Here is a 15,835-nt window from a genome sequence, read left to right on the forward strand (position 1 = left end):
GAGAGGAGAAAGACTCGGCTCAAGCAGCAGGTTTGATAGTGTCACCTGGAGAGCCAGGGCCTTCACTTCAACTTCTACTCTCTTCTCTCTTGCTACTTTTTATATTGCTCTCTTTTCCAGAAATACCTTCATTTTCTTGAGTGGGCGAATCTTTCTTCCTTTGAGTGGACCTTCTTCTTTGGTTCTCTGTTTGGGAGTTATCTTGTCCAATTCTACGCAATATCCACATTGAATGACGTTTAGGATCCATTTGTCCGATGTTATTTTCCTCCACTCTTGGAAAAAAAAGGTATTCTCTCTCCCACTGTGAGGCTGTCCATTCCCTCTTACTAGTCCCCAAAAGGACGGTCTCCCTTGTTGCTGATTTCTTCCGCCTTGTTGGGGTGGTGGTGTTTGGCTGCTCCCCTGGAATGACTAGCATAAGGTTCATGTTTTGAAGTGTCATCTTCCTGAGGGCCTGCGTGATGTGACTGCCCCTCTTTGAAGTCCTCCTCTGAACTGCAAAGCACCCATGGAATTTGCTGTCTTGTTATCTTTTTTTAAGCTGCTTTAATGTATTGTCACCCGCGCTTTCAAACAACTGTTACCTTTTGAAAGGGGTTTTTGGAATGTTTGCCTGTATCTCCGACTTGAACCCTGATATTAAAAGCCACAAGTAGCTGTATAGGGTAACCCACATCATCATTTGGTGGCTTGAAGTATCCGCCACTTCCAATGCCGATTTCAAGGAAGTGTGGCAATGTTTTTCCCCTCTTCGGCCAGATGTGCAGCTGTCTTCTTGAACTGATCTGGAAGGTGTTTCATCAGTTTAGGCATGTTCATTTAAGAGGGTATTGAAATTAGCAGTGCACCACTGATTTGCTGAACTGCACTCAAATTTTCTGCCCAACAGTTCCATCCTCTTACTCTCCATGTCAGGGGTGGCTCTGATGTTGCGGGAATGTTGGACCTTTTCCATGCTGCTGAGGTGATCACGTCAGCCGGCACTGTGCCCTTGATGTATACAGTTTTTTTTTTTTTAAGAGTACTTGTACTCCTTCTCTGCCCTCACAATCACGGCTCTACAAATGGGGGGTTCTTTGAAGGCATTCCTTCCTTGATCAAGTACACTACGAAGCATAGGGAGAAATTGGTTTCTGGCTTGAGATGGTAAGAGGGTCTCCAGTAGGAAGCAAGATTGTGTGCTCTGTCCGTCTTCCAGCTGCACACCATATTTATATGCAGCCTTATTTATGACTTGATTGTACAAGCCTATGTCATTAGGTGGCGAAGACCTTGACTGATATTAGTCTACACCCCTTCCTTTGGGGTCTCCAAATCTTGCCACTGCGACCCAGTGTATTGTGACTCACCTGAGCTTCAATTACGTTCTTCAAGATAATCCTCTTCTCCTTCATTGAAGAGTTCTTCTTCCTCAGGCTTTGATTTTAAGAGAGACTCAATTTCCTCGACTTATTTTACCCCTACTCTTTCAGCATTGAAGTATTTGCGATGATCTTTTTTTGCAGACCGGCTACCATTTCGGCCTCGAGACATCACTTCTTCTTGATTTCTGCTGTCTGTTCTGTGGCATCACGGTTCACTATCTCCCTTTTCAACATCAAAGAGTCTTTCAAAGATGTTTTGGTCAATAAGCTTCAATGTTCTGCTCACGACTTACCTGTTTTCAACGTCAAAACATCCTTCTCCACCTCAATCTTTAGACAACTTGGATTCTTTCTGAGTTCTTCCTCCTGCTGTGGCCCATTTGAGTGATCCAGGGGGCTCCTTGTCTCGGGATGTGCTTGAGGTCAGCTCGGTACGACAGCCTTGAGTCAGATATTCTTGAATTTCTTTGAGGACGATAGCTCTCTTACCTCTGACCTCCTTGTTTTCTTGGCCAACTGGCCTTCGACGATCCTTAGGTCAGTGTTCAATGTTTCCCCCTAAGCACCATCTTCCTACTTGTCACTTGAGAGACTTCGGTCTCTTAGGGGTTGAGTTGTCTGTTGTCCCTGCATGCTGTGATGGGCTCGCCTCCATCTGTCCCTTACACTCAGCGTCTTCGACATGAACATGGAGCAGGCACTGCACTCTTCTCTTCAGTGGTCTACGGGCAGAGGGAGAGGTTGCAGACCGGGTGTCGGTCATTCTGCAAGGACTTGTGGTGGCAATTCTTACAGAACTGGAATGGTGTGTTTTCCATCAGGCCGCACAGGGAGCCCCTCGAATAGGCATTCTCAAAATTAGTTGATGAAATCCTTCTAAATCTCTGGATTTCACCTCAGGTACCTCTTTGTCTGGGTTGTTACCCAATTTTGAGGAACCTCAGCATTACTGCAAACAGATAAAACTTGCTTGAGCTACAGTGTACATTATGGTAAACTAAGTGTTTACCCATCCTCAGTTTACTTATGGTGCATCTACGGTCTGAAACATGCAGAAGACAAAAGCAAATGATAACATACCCTTCATACTTACTGTTACAATTCATGTATTTGGAACTACCATTTTATGTGATTAGTTTCAAAAGGTAACCTGGTGTTTGTCAACTGCAGAGGAACTCATTATTCAATGTAAAAACTATCCACAATGGTATACGTTCCGTAAATAATGGAAAAGCTCACCATTCTGGAGCTGCGTTTATAATATGTGTTAACAATATAATTTTTACAAATATTCTCACTGTTGCATGCAAGTAAAAGAACATCTAACTATGTAAGCTTATATTTAGAATATACCAGGTTTGTCTAAGAATCTATTTGGTGTTAGCAGCAAGCAGATTGCCTCTGAGCTCACATGTATAATTTTGTTTACAGTGTCTCTCTATTTGTACTTCAACAGTACATCTAGAATCACCCAATCACGTTTAATAAAACAGAATTTAAGATTTCTCTTGAATGTGACATCAGGCCAAAAGCTGTGATTGTCCCAATCAATCCAGGGTTTTTATAAGGTCCATCTCAAAGCAGAAAAATGCCATTTTTAAAAGTGTTTCGGATTATTTCTAAAGAAGTAGAATATAGCATGTCTGCTAATATTCGAGATGGGAATACTACTTGATAGAATACACAAATGGGTAGCAGACCAACGTTCTAACATTTAACTGTATAGGATTCTGGAAAGGAGCCTTCACAAGGCATGTCACATTAGCCCTGAGCACGAGGGCACGAAAAAGTGTTGAGGGCTAATCAGGAGCATTGCACTTGGACACCCTGACTACTTAGAAGGCCTTTGGCACAATGAACAGATGCTCCCTAAGGATTAAATTCAGAATTAGTCTTCACAAAAAAAAAAAACTCACCCACCTCAGCTATTTGTGGGAAATTTTGTGATGATCATAATGGAGTATTGAGCGTAAGGGGGGGGGGGTCCAAAATGTGTTTTCCCCATACAATTTGTCAGAGGAAAATTAGACACAGCTACAGCCAAAACAGCTGAATGGAATTACACCAAATGTGGTAGAAAGCAAGATCTAGGTCCAGAAAACATGCTATTTGGAATTTGGTACACATCTGTCCACCTGTTTTTGAGAAATTAAGGTTAAAAACATATGTATATATCAGGCTCCAGAGGATCAATGGTCCCAACAGATCTAGAGACGATCCGATTGGCTGCCACCACATACACAAAAATGTAGCACCAGCTGTAGGAAAGTACCATCTTGCCTGGCATGTTACCCCCATATTTCACTGTATATATGTTGTTTTAGTCTGTGTCACTGGGACCCTGCCAGACAGGGCCCCAGTGCTCATAAGTATGTGCCCTGTATGTGTTCTCTGTGTGATGCCTAACTGTCTCACTGAGGCTCTGCTAACCAGAACCTCAGTGGTTATGCTCTCTCTGCTTTCCAAATTTGTCACTAACAGGCTAGTGACTAAATTTACCAATTCACATTGGCATACTGGTACACCCATATGATTCCCTAGTATATGGTACTGAGGTACCCAGGGTATTGGGGTTCCAGGAGATCCCTATGGGCTGCAGCATTTCTTTTGCCACCCATAGGGAGCTCTGACAATTCTTACACAGGCCTGCCAGTGCAGCCTGAGTGAAATAACGTCCACGTTATTTCACAGCCATTTACCACTGCACTTAAGTAACTTATAAGTCACCTATATGTCTAACCTTCACCTGGTGAAGGTTGGGTGCAAAGTTACTTAGTGTGTGGGCACCCTGGCACTAGCCAAGGTGCCCCCACATCGTTCAGGGCAAACTCCCCGGACTTTGTGAGTGCGGGGACACCATTACACGCGTTCACTGTACATAGGTCACTACATATGTACAGCGTCACAATGGTAACTCCGAACATGGCCATGTAACATGTCTAAGATCAAGGAATTGTCACCCCAATGCCATTCTGGCATTGGGGGGACAATTCCATGATCCCCCGGGTCTCTAGCACAGAACCCGGGTACTGCCAAACTGCCTTTCCGGGGTCTCCACTGCAGCTGCTGCTAACCCCTCAGACAGGTTTCTGCCCTCCTGGGGTCCAGGCAGCCCTGGCACAAGAAGGCAGAACAAAGGATTTCTTCTGAGAGAGGGTGTAACACCCTCTCCCTTTGGAAATAGGTGTGAAGGCTGGGGAGGAGTAGCCTCCCCCAGCCTCTGGAAAAGCTTTGATGGGCACAGATGGTGCCTATCTCTGCATAAGCCAGTCTACACCGGTCTGGCGCGAAACTGGACAAAGGAAAGGGGAGTGACCACTCCCCTGACCTGCACCTCCCAGGGGAGGTGCCCAGAGCTCCTCCAGTGTGTCCCAGATCTCTGCCATCTTGGGAACAGAGGTGTCTGTGGCACACTGGACTGCTCTGAGTGGCCAGTGCCAGCAGGTGACGTCAGAGGCTCCTTCTGATAGGCTCTTACCTCTCTTGGTAGCCAATCCTCCTTCCTAGGTAGCCAAACCTCCTTTTCTGGCTATTTAGGGTCTCTGCTTTGGGGAATTCTTCAGATAACGAATGCAAGAGCTCATCAGAGTTCCTCTGCATCTCCCTCTTCACCTTCTGCCAAAGGATCGACCGCTGACTGCTCAGGACACCTGCAAAACCGCAACAAAGTAGCAAGACGACTACTAGCAACCTTGTATCGCTTCATCCTGACGGCTTTCTCAACTGTTTCCAGGTGGTGCATGCTCTGGGGGTAGCCTGCCTCCTCTCTGCACCAGGAGCTCTGAAGAAATCTCCCGTGGGACGACAGAATCCTCCCCCTGCAACCGCAGGCACCAAAAGAACTGCATCACCGGTCCTCTGGGTCCCCTCTCAGCACAACGTGCGTGGTCCCTGGAACTCAGCAACTCTGTCCAAGTGACTCCAACAGTCCAGTGACTCTTCAGTCCAAGTTTGGTGGAGGTAAGTCCTTGCCTCCCCACGCTAGACTGCATTGCTGAGTACCGCGTGATTTGCAGCTGCTCCGGCGCACTCTTCCAGGATTTCCTTTGTGCACAGCCAAGCCTGGGTCCCAGACACTCTAACCTGCAGTGCACAACCTCCTGAGTTGTCCTCCGGCGTCGTGGGATCTCCTTTTGTGACTTCAGGTGAGCTCCGGTTCACTCCTCTTCATAGTGCCTGTCCTGGCACTTCTGCGGGTGCTGCCTGCTTCTGTGAGGGCTCCCTGTCTTGCTGGGCGCCCCCTCTGTCTCCTCACGCAAGTGGCGACATCCTGGTCCCTCCTGGGCCACAGCAGCATCCAAAAACCCTAACCGCGACCCTTGCAGCTAGCAAGGCTTGTTTGCGGTCTTTCTGCATGGGAACACCTCTGCAAGCTTCTTCACGACGTGGGACATCCATCCTCCAAAGGGGAAGTTTCTAGCCCTCTTCGTTCTTGCAGAATCCACATCTTCTACCATCCGGTGGCAGCTTCTTTGCACCCTCAGCTGGCATTTCCTGGGCATCTGCCCAATCTCGACTTTGTTGCGACTCTTGGACTTGGTCCCCTTGTTCCACAGGTACTCTCGTCCAGAAATCCACTTTGGTTGCATTGCTGGTGTTGGTTTCCTTGCAGAATTCCCCTATCACGACTTCTGTGCTCTCTGGGGAATATAGGTGCAGTTTACACCTACTTTTCAGGGTCTTGGGGTGGGCTATTTTTCTAACCCTCACTGTTTTCTTACAGTCCCAGCGACACTCTACGAGCTTACATAGGTTTGGAGTGCATACGTTATTCGCATTCCACTTTTGGAGTATATGGTTTGTGTTGCCCCTATACCTATGTGCTCCTATTGCAATCTATTCTTACTATACACTGCTTGCATTACTTCCTTTTGCTATTACTGTATATTTTTGGTATTGTGTACATATATCTTGTGTATATTTGGCATCCTCGTACTGAGGGTACTCACTGAGATACTTTTGGCATATTGTCATAAAAATAAAGTACCTTTATTTTTAGTATATCTGTGTATTGTGTTTTCTTATGATATTGTGCATATGACACCAGTGGTATAGTAGGGGCTTTGCATGTCTCCTAGTTCAGCCTAAGCTGCTTTGCTATAGCTACCTTCTACCAGCCTAAGCTGCTAGAAACACCTCTTCTACACTAATAAGGGATAACTGGACCTGGTACAGAGTGTAAGTACCCCTTGGTACCCACTACAAGCCAGGCCAGCCTCCTACAACCTAATGCTCTAATTTTATGGTAGCTTGGTCAAGCAGTTAGGCCAATCTTGGAGAAGTGCAAAGCATTTGTTGTGCTCACAATATCAATCTTGCAACTCACTCACTCAAAGGAATAAGTTGAGACCAATTTATAAGATCATCAATATTGGTTAAGCACTTTTTGAGATATGAATTTTTGAAACTTAATAAAAAATAGTATTTGTGTGTTTAATTAGCCACCATAGAAATCAATGGTGGATCACCTTTAAAAATACATGGAAAATCACACAATATGTTTACCAAGTTCTTCTTTTGCAGGTTTGTCGAGGTTGTCAATAGGCACACTGTGCTAGCTGGAGAAGATCAGGTGACTCCCTGTTCCGGCAGGGAGGAAAAAGGGTCTCTGGAGAGGGTGCAGGGCCACTGCGGGGGACCACTTGGAAAAGCACTGCGTAGGCAGGTTAAATGGTGAATCCTGAAGTGTTGAGGCGGTGTAGTGAAATATGTATTTTGCCCACTGACTTTGTGTTGGATTACTTTGCACCTGGATTAGTTGTTCAGTATTCACCAACTGCAGACTACATTTTGTATTCAGTTTAGCTGCCTATTGACTTTATCGTAGTGTTAGACATTGCAGTTGAGACCTTGCTAAATGCATCTGTGTTTTTCCTGTGTACATTGCAGTTGAGAATCATTTTGGGTATATTTTCCTTTAATTTCTGTGACTATTTTTGAACATGTGCTTTCAACCTACTAACCTCCTTGTTTAGGAACCTTGCGGTGAAATAATAATAACCGTCTTCTTTGAACTGAAGTGCATTCCAGAGATTTTTGTCAGCTTGGTCATTAGTGAAAGCCAAACAGGTGGCAAGGGGTGGGAGACCCTTAAGGCACAGTCAGATCGGTGAGCCAGGAGCTGTGCACAAGTATGCCCTCAGAAGCAGGAGGTAAGTTGGTTCAAGGATCGATTGCAGGACAACGAGGGCACTCTGGTGGGAGGCCAAGGTTTGCCAATGTCAATGCACTTCACGCTACACCTCTATACTCTACCATGTATCACTACTTTATGCCTAGGCACGCTTCACCACTCTGCTCTATACTACTCCTTCTAGACCACACTAATCTACTCTACACAACTCCACTCTACCCCACTGCACTCAATGCCACTTTGCAGCAATGCAGTCTACGCCACTGCACTCTATGCCAGTACATCTACACCAATGAACTTTACTCTGTAACACTCAACTCTATGCCCCTGCACTCTACACCAATCCACTGTATGCCACTCTAATCTACTCTGCTTTTGGCCCTGTGCCATTGCACCTGCTGCACCAAGAAACAGGGGCATCAAAGGGGATGCCTTGGAGACGGTTCATGGAGATGAAACCGAAGTTGAACCACTTGCAATTAATGACTGGTGCCCTGCAGCATGGCTCCAGGCTCCTGCTCCTCTGGCTGCCTGTAGCTCCTCCAAGCAGAACGTGACACCTCCAGCAGCTGAAGACTATGGGGGGTTTGCAAGGAGCGGCAGCAAAGTGATCCAGCCACGATTGCGGAAGGGGGGTGGGGGGGCAGCGGCTGACTGTAAATCCTTTGAGGATAACCAGCTGCTTTGATATTTACTTATGTATATATTTAGCTATTTTGCGTGGCACTCGAGCAAAAATGAAGCTTTAGACTGCAACAAAAACAGGCTTTATCTGCAACAACAGCAGTGCATGCGAGGGCTTGTTTACTTTTAAATGGCACCCATATAGGGCATCTCTGAAGTGTCCCCTCCATACGCCGCTATCTAAGACCACTTCTCAGTACACTTCATGCTAGACTTCATTGTGCTACACACAGCTAGTCTGTTGCTAGGGAATAGGCTGTGAAGTAAGCAACCTTGCACTCCCAGCAACGTTTAAGTACTCCCAGTGAGGTGCTTCCACTACGGATACCCTGGAGAAACTCTGCATATCGGGAAGGACGCACTCCTTACAAAGCAGCTTAGAAAGTTAGTCAGCGCAGCAGGACTTCAAACAGACTAATAGTGGACTCGCTTGAGCAGAACTTCCTGATAGCAGGGCCTTGAAAAGCACCGCAGCTCGAGCAGGACGTTTCATCCATCGTACTTGGATCCGCTTAGACGTTCAACCAAGTATATTAGCAGCACTTGGTAGGGAGCGGGGAAAAATAAAAAAAAAACAATAAAAAAAACACTTACCTATTTGTTGGAGGCACTTATCCACAAAACGAAAAACAGGAAATTAGGGGGGGTCGACTTCCTTTTTTGTCAAAATGTAGGAAAGGGAAGATTGGCACCTTGGAGGGGTGACACCAGGACATCCACACTCCTGAAAGAATTAGAAAGCCTACAATTACATACAGAAACACCAAATTCTCTTTTCCTATGAATTCTCATGATCACACTAATGGGGCTCTCCTGCACTCTGTCTCTCTTTCCTACTTCCATAACCACACTCAGTAAATTAGTCAGCACTCCGACGCGACAAGTCAGAAATACTTGCCAAAAAGCAGTCCCAGGACCCCCGCAATATGTCTGTGCAACTCATTTCACCTCTGCATGTCTGGCAGGTTGCACATGTGCTTTGCAGGAGACGCATTATCCCTCTATGATACTTTGAGTCAAAACAGGCATTAGACAAAATACAGATCTTTCCAGCAAATACATTAACCACCAAAGTTATCTTACCATTACTATTATTCCCTCAGCTTTACCAGGAACCTAAAGATCTCCGCAGCCAGGCGCCTTAATTCCATAAGATATTTTAAAATTCAGGCTTTGCATCCAATTAAGCATAACAGATTTAGGGCCATATGTAAGAACACATTTTCCCATTGACACAGAATGGGAAAAACCCTTTGATACATTTGGCCCTTAGTGTGCCGTTTCTCCTTGTTGCTAATTTCTTTATGACAGAGTTAAAAAAATGTTTTAAATTGAGATGCAGATTTTGTGTCGGGGTTGCCTCACTTCTCTGGCACAACCCTGATGCAAAATATATTTTGGGATTTACAGTGCCACACACATACCTGCTGCATTGAATTGCTAAACAAAACAAAAAACACACACACACACACGAAAGCAAGGCAGCACATTGCCCTGCTTTGGTCACTTTGCATGAGGTAGGCGTTTCATGCGCAGCCAGGGAAAGCAATATTACCTACATGGAAATGTGCTGCACATGGAATATCACGTCTGGCCGAGATCGTTTGTTCAGTCTTTGGAATAGGGAACCTATACCGAACAAAAGCCAACATTGTTTTCTGTGAAGCTTACAAAAACGTGTCTTCTGTCTAAATGAGGAGAATTTACATGTACACTCGTAATGCACTCAAACGGACTCATGATAGACCTGCTAACCATTTGTGTGAGGACTTAGGATCTGACGTTGCTACCTTGCTTCTTATGATGTCACTCCCTCTATTGTCATGGGTTGTGACGAGCCTTCCTGCAACGTCATGCGCCGGGATGTTGCTACAGCCTGCCATGGTTAATCCCACCCCACGCCCAACTGGGAGCTCGGTTAGCGCTCTAGCTGTTTTAGTTCACTGTAACTCTCCCTAAAGAAGATCCGCATCGGCCATATTGGGTGTAATAAGTAATAAAAGTACATCTCCCGCACTCCTCACGTGGACGCCCTGCGCGCATGCTCAAGTTTTTATTTTTGCGGTTATATATATAGGGCGTTCTCGACTCGAAGGTATGGGAGCGCTTTACATGAATTACATTGCACATTCACGTCTGTTATGGTTTCGGGGAGTAAGTCATTTTCCCCACACTCACAGGATGCGGAACCGACGGCAAAACTCGAACCTTGGTTCCCAACTTCAAAGTCGGCAGCACTGGCCACACCTTCTCCCAATACTTGTTGAAAGAGCGGACACACAGCTTTAGCTACGATGTGAAGCCGCCTTCTCTGCCCGAGACCGGCACAGAGCTCTGTTGCTTCGCCGGGTACCGACGGGATCGGATTACAGAGGGGGAAACACAATGAGCTCTGACCTGCTTTTGCAAGTATACGCGCCCCCCGGGGCAGCGCGGACTCTGATTGACCCAAATTATGGCTGCTCCTATTGGCTAATGCTGCAACACGCAGAAGTTTCTGAGACAGCCTGTGATTGGCTAAATGTATGTAACCCCCAAAGTAGCTCGACACTGTCTGTGATTGGCGTCAAGTTTATTGCATCACCCCCTCCCCCCCTATGATAGAGCTAGACCGACTGTGAGTAGCTGCAAGTAACCCCCCCCCCCCCAACTAGCTCCAGACAGCCTGTGATTGGCTGCAAGTATGCCCCCTGTGATAGCTCGACACAGCCTGTGATTGGCTGCAAGTATACCGCCCCACCCCGTAATAGTTCGAGGCAGCCTGTGAGTGGCTGCAAGTATAGCATATAATAGTTACACTGGGGTGGGGGCACAAGCAGCTAACCAGTGACATCTGGTCACTTAGCTGGTAGGTTATGAGACCTGACTGGCGAGTGACAGCATCTGAATGGTGGGTGGTGAGGGCCTGATGGCCACTGAAGTCTGTTTAGGGGAAGCTGGCTTTTATGTAGCAGTGCCAATGTGAGGGCGCACTATTGAAAAAGGCTGTACAACCCTTATTGGTTTACAGGGCTTACTTTAACAATTCAAGGTGCTCTATTTGTGTTAGTGTGGTTGAGCAGCAGAGGGTTATCAGAGAGTAGTGTTAAGCATTTGTTGTACACACACAGTCCATAAATGGTTCACACAATAGGAAACCCATGACCAATTTATAAAAACAAAGCAGATTTTAAAAAAAATGTAGACATCAAGAACTTTAGAATAACCTTAGTACAAGTGGAGAGATCAATTTTAAAAGAAAATAGCTTATGTACTGGTTTTTAGGCATGTACTTGGAATGTTACAGTGTTATCCTATTGGAGAAAAACACACATAGCAAACAGGTACTTGCAGGTGAAGTTCAGAGGTGCCTTTGCGACTCAGGGTGCTAGGGGGCACAGGTCCAGAGTACCAGCAACACTTTAACTTTACCTTCCCTGGTGTGTCCGGGTGCAGAGGTGCTGGTCGGAATGGTATCCTTGAGCGATACACCGTTTAAAGTCAATGGGGACCTGAAACAAAGGCTGCAAAGGGGGACAAGTCTGGAAGAATCCAAATGGGGGCTTAGGTCAAGGGGACCTCTCGGCCAAGGGGATGCAGTAAGATGTTGTGGGGTTTAGGTACATAGGGTCCTGGCTAGCTGGCCACTTGCATTTGAAGCTTTCATGGTCAGTTGATTTGCAGAGAGGAGAAAAACAAAACAGTAGAACCACTCTTCCGTGTACTGATGTCTCCTGTCGTGCAGAAAGGCTTCCAAAGCAGTGGGGTCTCGGCTAGCTGTGAAATAACCCTCAGCTGATGCAGGGGTATGGAATTCCTATAGCTCAACCCCAAGGTCATATTGTTTGGGGTCAAGGACAACAAGTTTTCCTATTTATTTTGTCCTTGGGACAAGTAGGCCCACCCCCCTTGCAGTACAAACCCGTTTCCAGGGAAGGGGAACTGTCTGCAGTTGAGGTAATATTTGTGTTTCTATATTAATGCAGTTCAGCCTTGTATTTATGGTTCAGTAATGCAAAGCCTTTATTTCAGGGTGAGCGCTTAAATAAATGTTGTAAGCTCCGACCACACTGCTGACAGTTGTTCAAGTAAAAAAAAAAAAGTGTGTATACACACGTTTAAAAAGTTTAACAATATGAGGCTACTTCTACTGCTCCCATAATGCTCTCTGATTAGATGCAAATGTTCGCAGAAGCTTGTAAGCAGGACTCCTTTCAAAATAAAATATTCAAAAAAATGATGCAACTTGGGAAAAAACGTTTTGCTAAATTACTGTGAAAATTTTAGATACCATTTCTTTAAAGCATCTTTTAGTAAAATGTGATGATGCATGCTAGTGTTAGCAAAAAAATATTAATAATAGAAAATGAGTGTAACCAGTTTCAACAACAGTATGGGAAACATGAAAACAAACAAGCACTGGCAAAGCCAACTGATCCAAAATTGTTGGTCAGTCTTTTGGGTTTGTCAATGTGGGTCTTGTTTTGACACAGCTTTTGTAAAACTTTACTTTTGTGGGAGCTGCCAGGCTCTCACCATTGTAACAAACATTGGCAATAAATATTTTTTGGTTTCAAAAAGCACACATTGCCACAGAAGTTCCTGGCACTGAACAAAACTACTTTGTGTGTCAATATGCTCCACGTGAAAGAGCAGGGTGCTATAGCTCACAGTAAAGCCAGCCGATAAAGAGAGAAATAGAATTTTAATAAAAAGGTCTTAGTTAACACCAGACCTATTTAGGGGCCCAGTTCTTAAAGTCACATAAATGTACCCATGGTATGTCTTTGCATTAGGGCAGAATTGTGGTTTTCGTGAATTTACAGAAGTAGACCAGGAATTTGTACTCCTAAAAAATATTTGTGAACTCTATTTTAGCACAAGGAAATATGCATGTATAGATTTGCTCATGGGAAAATCTGTTGAGCATTTACAAGTTCACTTTCCTTCCAACCACTTTTTCTTAACTCTGGAAGAACTTCTACTTCTGCCCTTATCAGGAGTACATTTCCAACCTTACCTAGTAGGGGAAAATATTAGAAAAGAGCGGGTGAAAATCCTAAAGACATGCAAGTTAGTAGGTTTGCACAGACTCAAAAGGCATTCCAGCCCTGGAACCATTGCTTACTGCTTCCTCCAGTATGTAGATCTGCGGAAAGGTGGGTAAATAAGGAAATTGCTAGTATTCAAGCCCTAGTGTAGTATTATCCCTGGCATAATTGGAGAGCCTATTATCAGAGCTCTTATATAATGAGATTGGTGCTATAATTTATTGCTGCACTACATGCCGCCAAAGGAACATGTCGATTTTTTTTTACAGGACAAGTAGATTTATGAAGCAACCTGTCCCATGGGCAAGTAGATATTTTATTAAATTCCACACCCCTGCTGGTGAAAGTGGCCTGGTACTCAGGGAATTGGTGCGGGCGGAGATCCTGGATGGTCTAGCATCTCGGAACTCGGCAGAGAGACAGGGCTGACCTTCTACAGCCACGAAATCCTACTCCTGAAGTGGTGCTACCTCAGTGGACCAAATAGCCAGTATCAAGGTAAAGCGGGAAAATGCAGTTGGTGCCTGTAGATGCAGGGGAATGTGTTTGAAGCTAGTTTTCGAAATGCTGTACAGTCCTCCAAGTGTTGAGGAGGATGCACAGCTACAAGATGAGTCAGGACTTTGCAATTTTTAAGGAGCAGGTAACAAGGTAGGGTTTGGTGCCAGTTTTTGTGCAGGTCCTTGGGTCTCGCAGTGTTGTTTCTTTGTCCTTCTTCAGTTCTCAGGAAGGCAAATCTGCAGGCCTCAATTATACTCAATTTAGGGGAGTATGCAGTAGTAGTCAATGAGCTACTGACACTTAGAGCAACTATTCCCCCTATATGACTACTACCTGTGGAAGTGGGCAAAACCCTGACCCAGATGTCCCTATTTCACCAAAAAGAAGATGGTGAAACCCTTCTTTGGCTGTTCACTACAGGTAGCTCATCTTAAGGGTGTGGTTAGCCTGTGGATGAAACACACTTCCTGAATAATTTCCTGCCTGCTCTGGTGCCAAATGGGCCCCAGAGCAGGAGCTGGTGTTCCCCCAGGTTCGGGGAAGCCGGGGTTGCATGTCAAAGGCGGCAGAGGCTTTAAAGCCTCTGTCCTTGATATGCTAAATTGCTAGCGATTCGGCTGAAGAAGGTGAGACCTTCTTATGCCGAGCAGGCATTGTTCCTGGCCCCTAAGAGCGCTGGCTCTCCCTTGCAGGGGGCTCAGCAACCCGCCTGTGGTGACAGGATGGAAGATACCAGTCAGCCAGCACACTAAGGTCCTCATTAAGAGTTTGGCGGGTGGTGGAGACCGCCCGCCATACTCTCTGGGTCGGAAGACTGGGAAAAAGTCACCGAAGACCACCTAACCAGCACCCTCGCCAAAACCCACCACCCGACTCCACCGACCCGAGCGCCGCCGCCATCAACCTCCATCAATGGATCCTCGACTGCGCCAACACCTTAGCTCCACTCAAGAAACCCACCGCCAACCAAGGAAAGAAAAACCCAGCCTGGTTCACAGACGAACTGACCACCTCCAAACGCACCTGCCAGAAACTCAAGAAGAAATGGATCCTCGAGCGCACACCCGACAACCTTGCTACCCTCAAGGACGCCAACCGTGATCACCACTAACGGATCCGACTCGCCAAGCGCGCCCACTTCACAGAACGCCTCAACAACAACGCCCACGACTGCAAAGAACTCTTCGGCATCGTGAAGGAACTCTCCAACCCTAACGCCAACATCAACGACGTCCCTCCCTCCCAAAAACTCTGCGACGACCTCTCCACCTTCTTCCACCAGAAAATCTCAGCCATCCACGACAGCTTCAACACCACACCTCCGCCAGACCCCTCCCCCTCCCACCGCCTCACCGCCTGGACCCAAGTAGACGACACCGAAACCCTAACAACCATGAATTCCATCCACTCAGGCTCTCCCACGGACCCGTGCCCACATCACGTATTCAACAAAGCCGACGCCACCATCGCCCCCAAACTCCACAAGATCATCAACCTCTCCTTCAACACCGCCACCTTCCCGGACAGCTGGAAGCACGCAGAAATCCAACCCCTCCTCAAGAAACCCAAGGCTGACCCCAACGATCTCAAAAACTTCCGTCCGATCTCTCTCCTCCCTTTTCCAGCGAAAGTCATCGAGAAGATCGTCAACACACAGCTCGCCCACTTCCTAGAAGACAACTCCATCCTAGACCCCTCTCAATCTGGATTCAGACGAAACCACAGCACTGAGACCGCACTCCTCGCCGCCACAGATGACATCAGACAACAAATGGACAACGGCGAAACCTCAGCCCTCATCCTCCTCGACCTATCAGCCGCTTTCGACACAGTCTGCCACCGCACCCTACTGGCCTGTCTCCACGAAGCCGGCATCCAAGACAAAGCCCTCAACTGGATCTCATCCTTCCTCTCCGACAGAACCCAGAGAGTCCGACTCTCCCCCTTCCGCTCCAAAGCCACCAACCTCATCTGCGGCGTCCCCCAAGGCTCCTCTCTTAGCCCAACGTTGTTCAACGTCTACATGGCCCCCCTCGCACAACTGGCCCGTCAACACAACCTCAGCATCATCTCCTACGCCGACGACACCCAGCTCATCCTCTCCCTGACCAAAGATCCGC

At 46.5% G+C, this 15,835-nt stretch overlaps 1 protein-coding gene across 1 annotated transcript in view; it reads right to left on the minus strand.

The window, feature by feature from the left end:
• LOC138286979 (zinc finger protein 850-like) overlaps positions 1 to 15,835 on the minus strand; it is a 444,405-nt gene that overhangs the window by 217,116 nt on the left and 211,454 nt on the right. Inside the window, exon 7 of the mRNA XM_069227343.1 lies at positions 1,353 to 1,419. Coding sequence (XP_069083444.1) covers positions 1,353 to 1,419 — 67 coding nt within the window. The remainder of the gene's footprint in view (positions 1 to 1,352; positions 1,420 to 15,835) is intronic.

Source organism: Pleurodeles waltl, chromosome 4_1 (assembly GCF_031143425.1).
Source record: "Pleurodeles waltl isolate 20211129_DDA chromosome 4_1, aPleWal1.hap1.20221129, whole genome shotgun sequence".
Taxonomy (NCBI): domain Eukaryota; kingdom Metazoa; phylum Chordata; class Amphibia; order Caudata; family Salamandridae; genus Pleurodeles; species Pleurodeles waltl.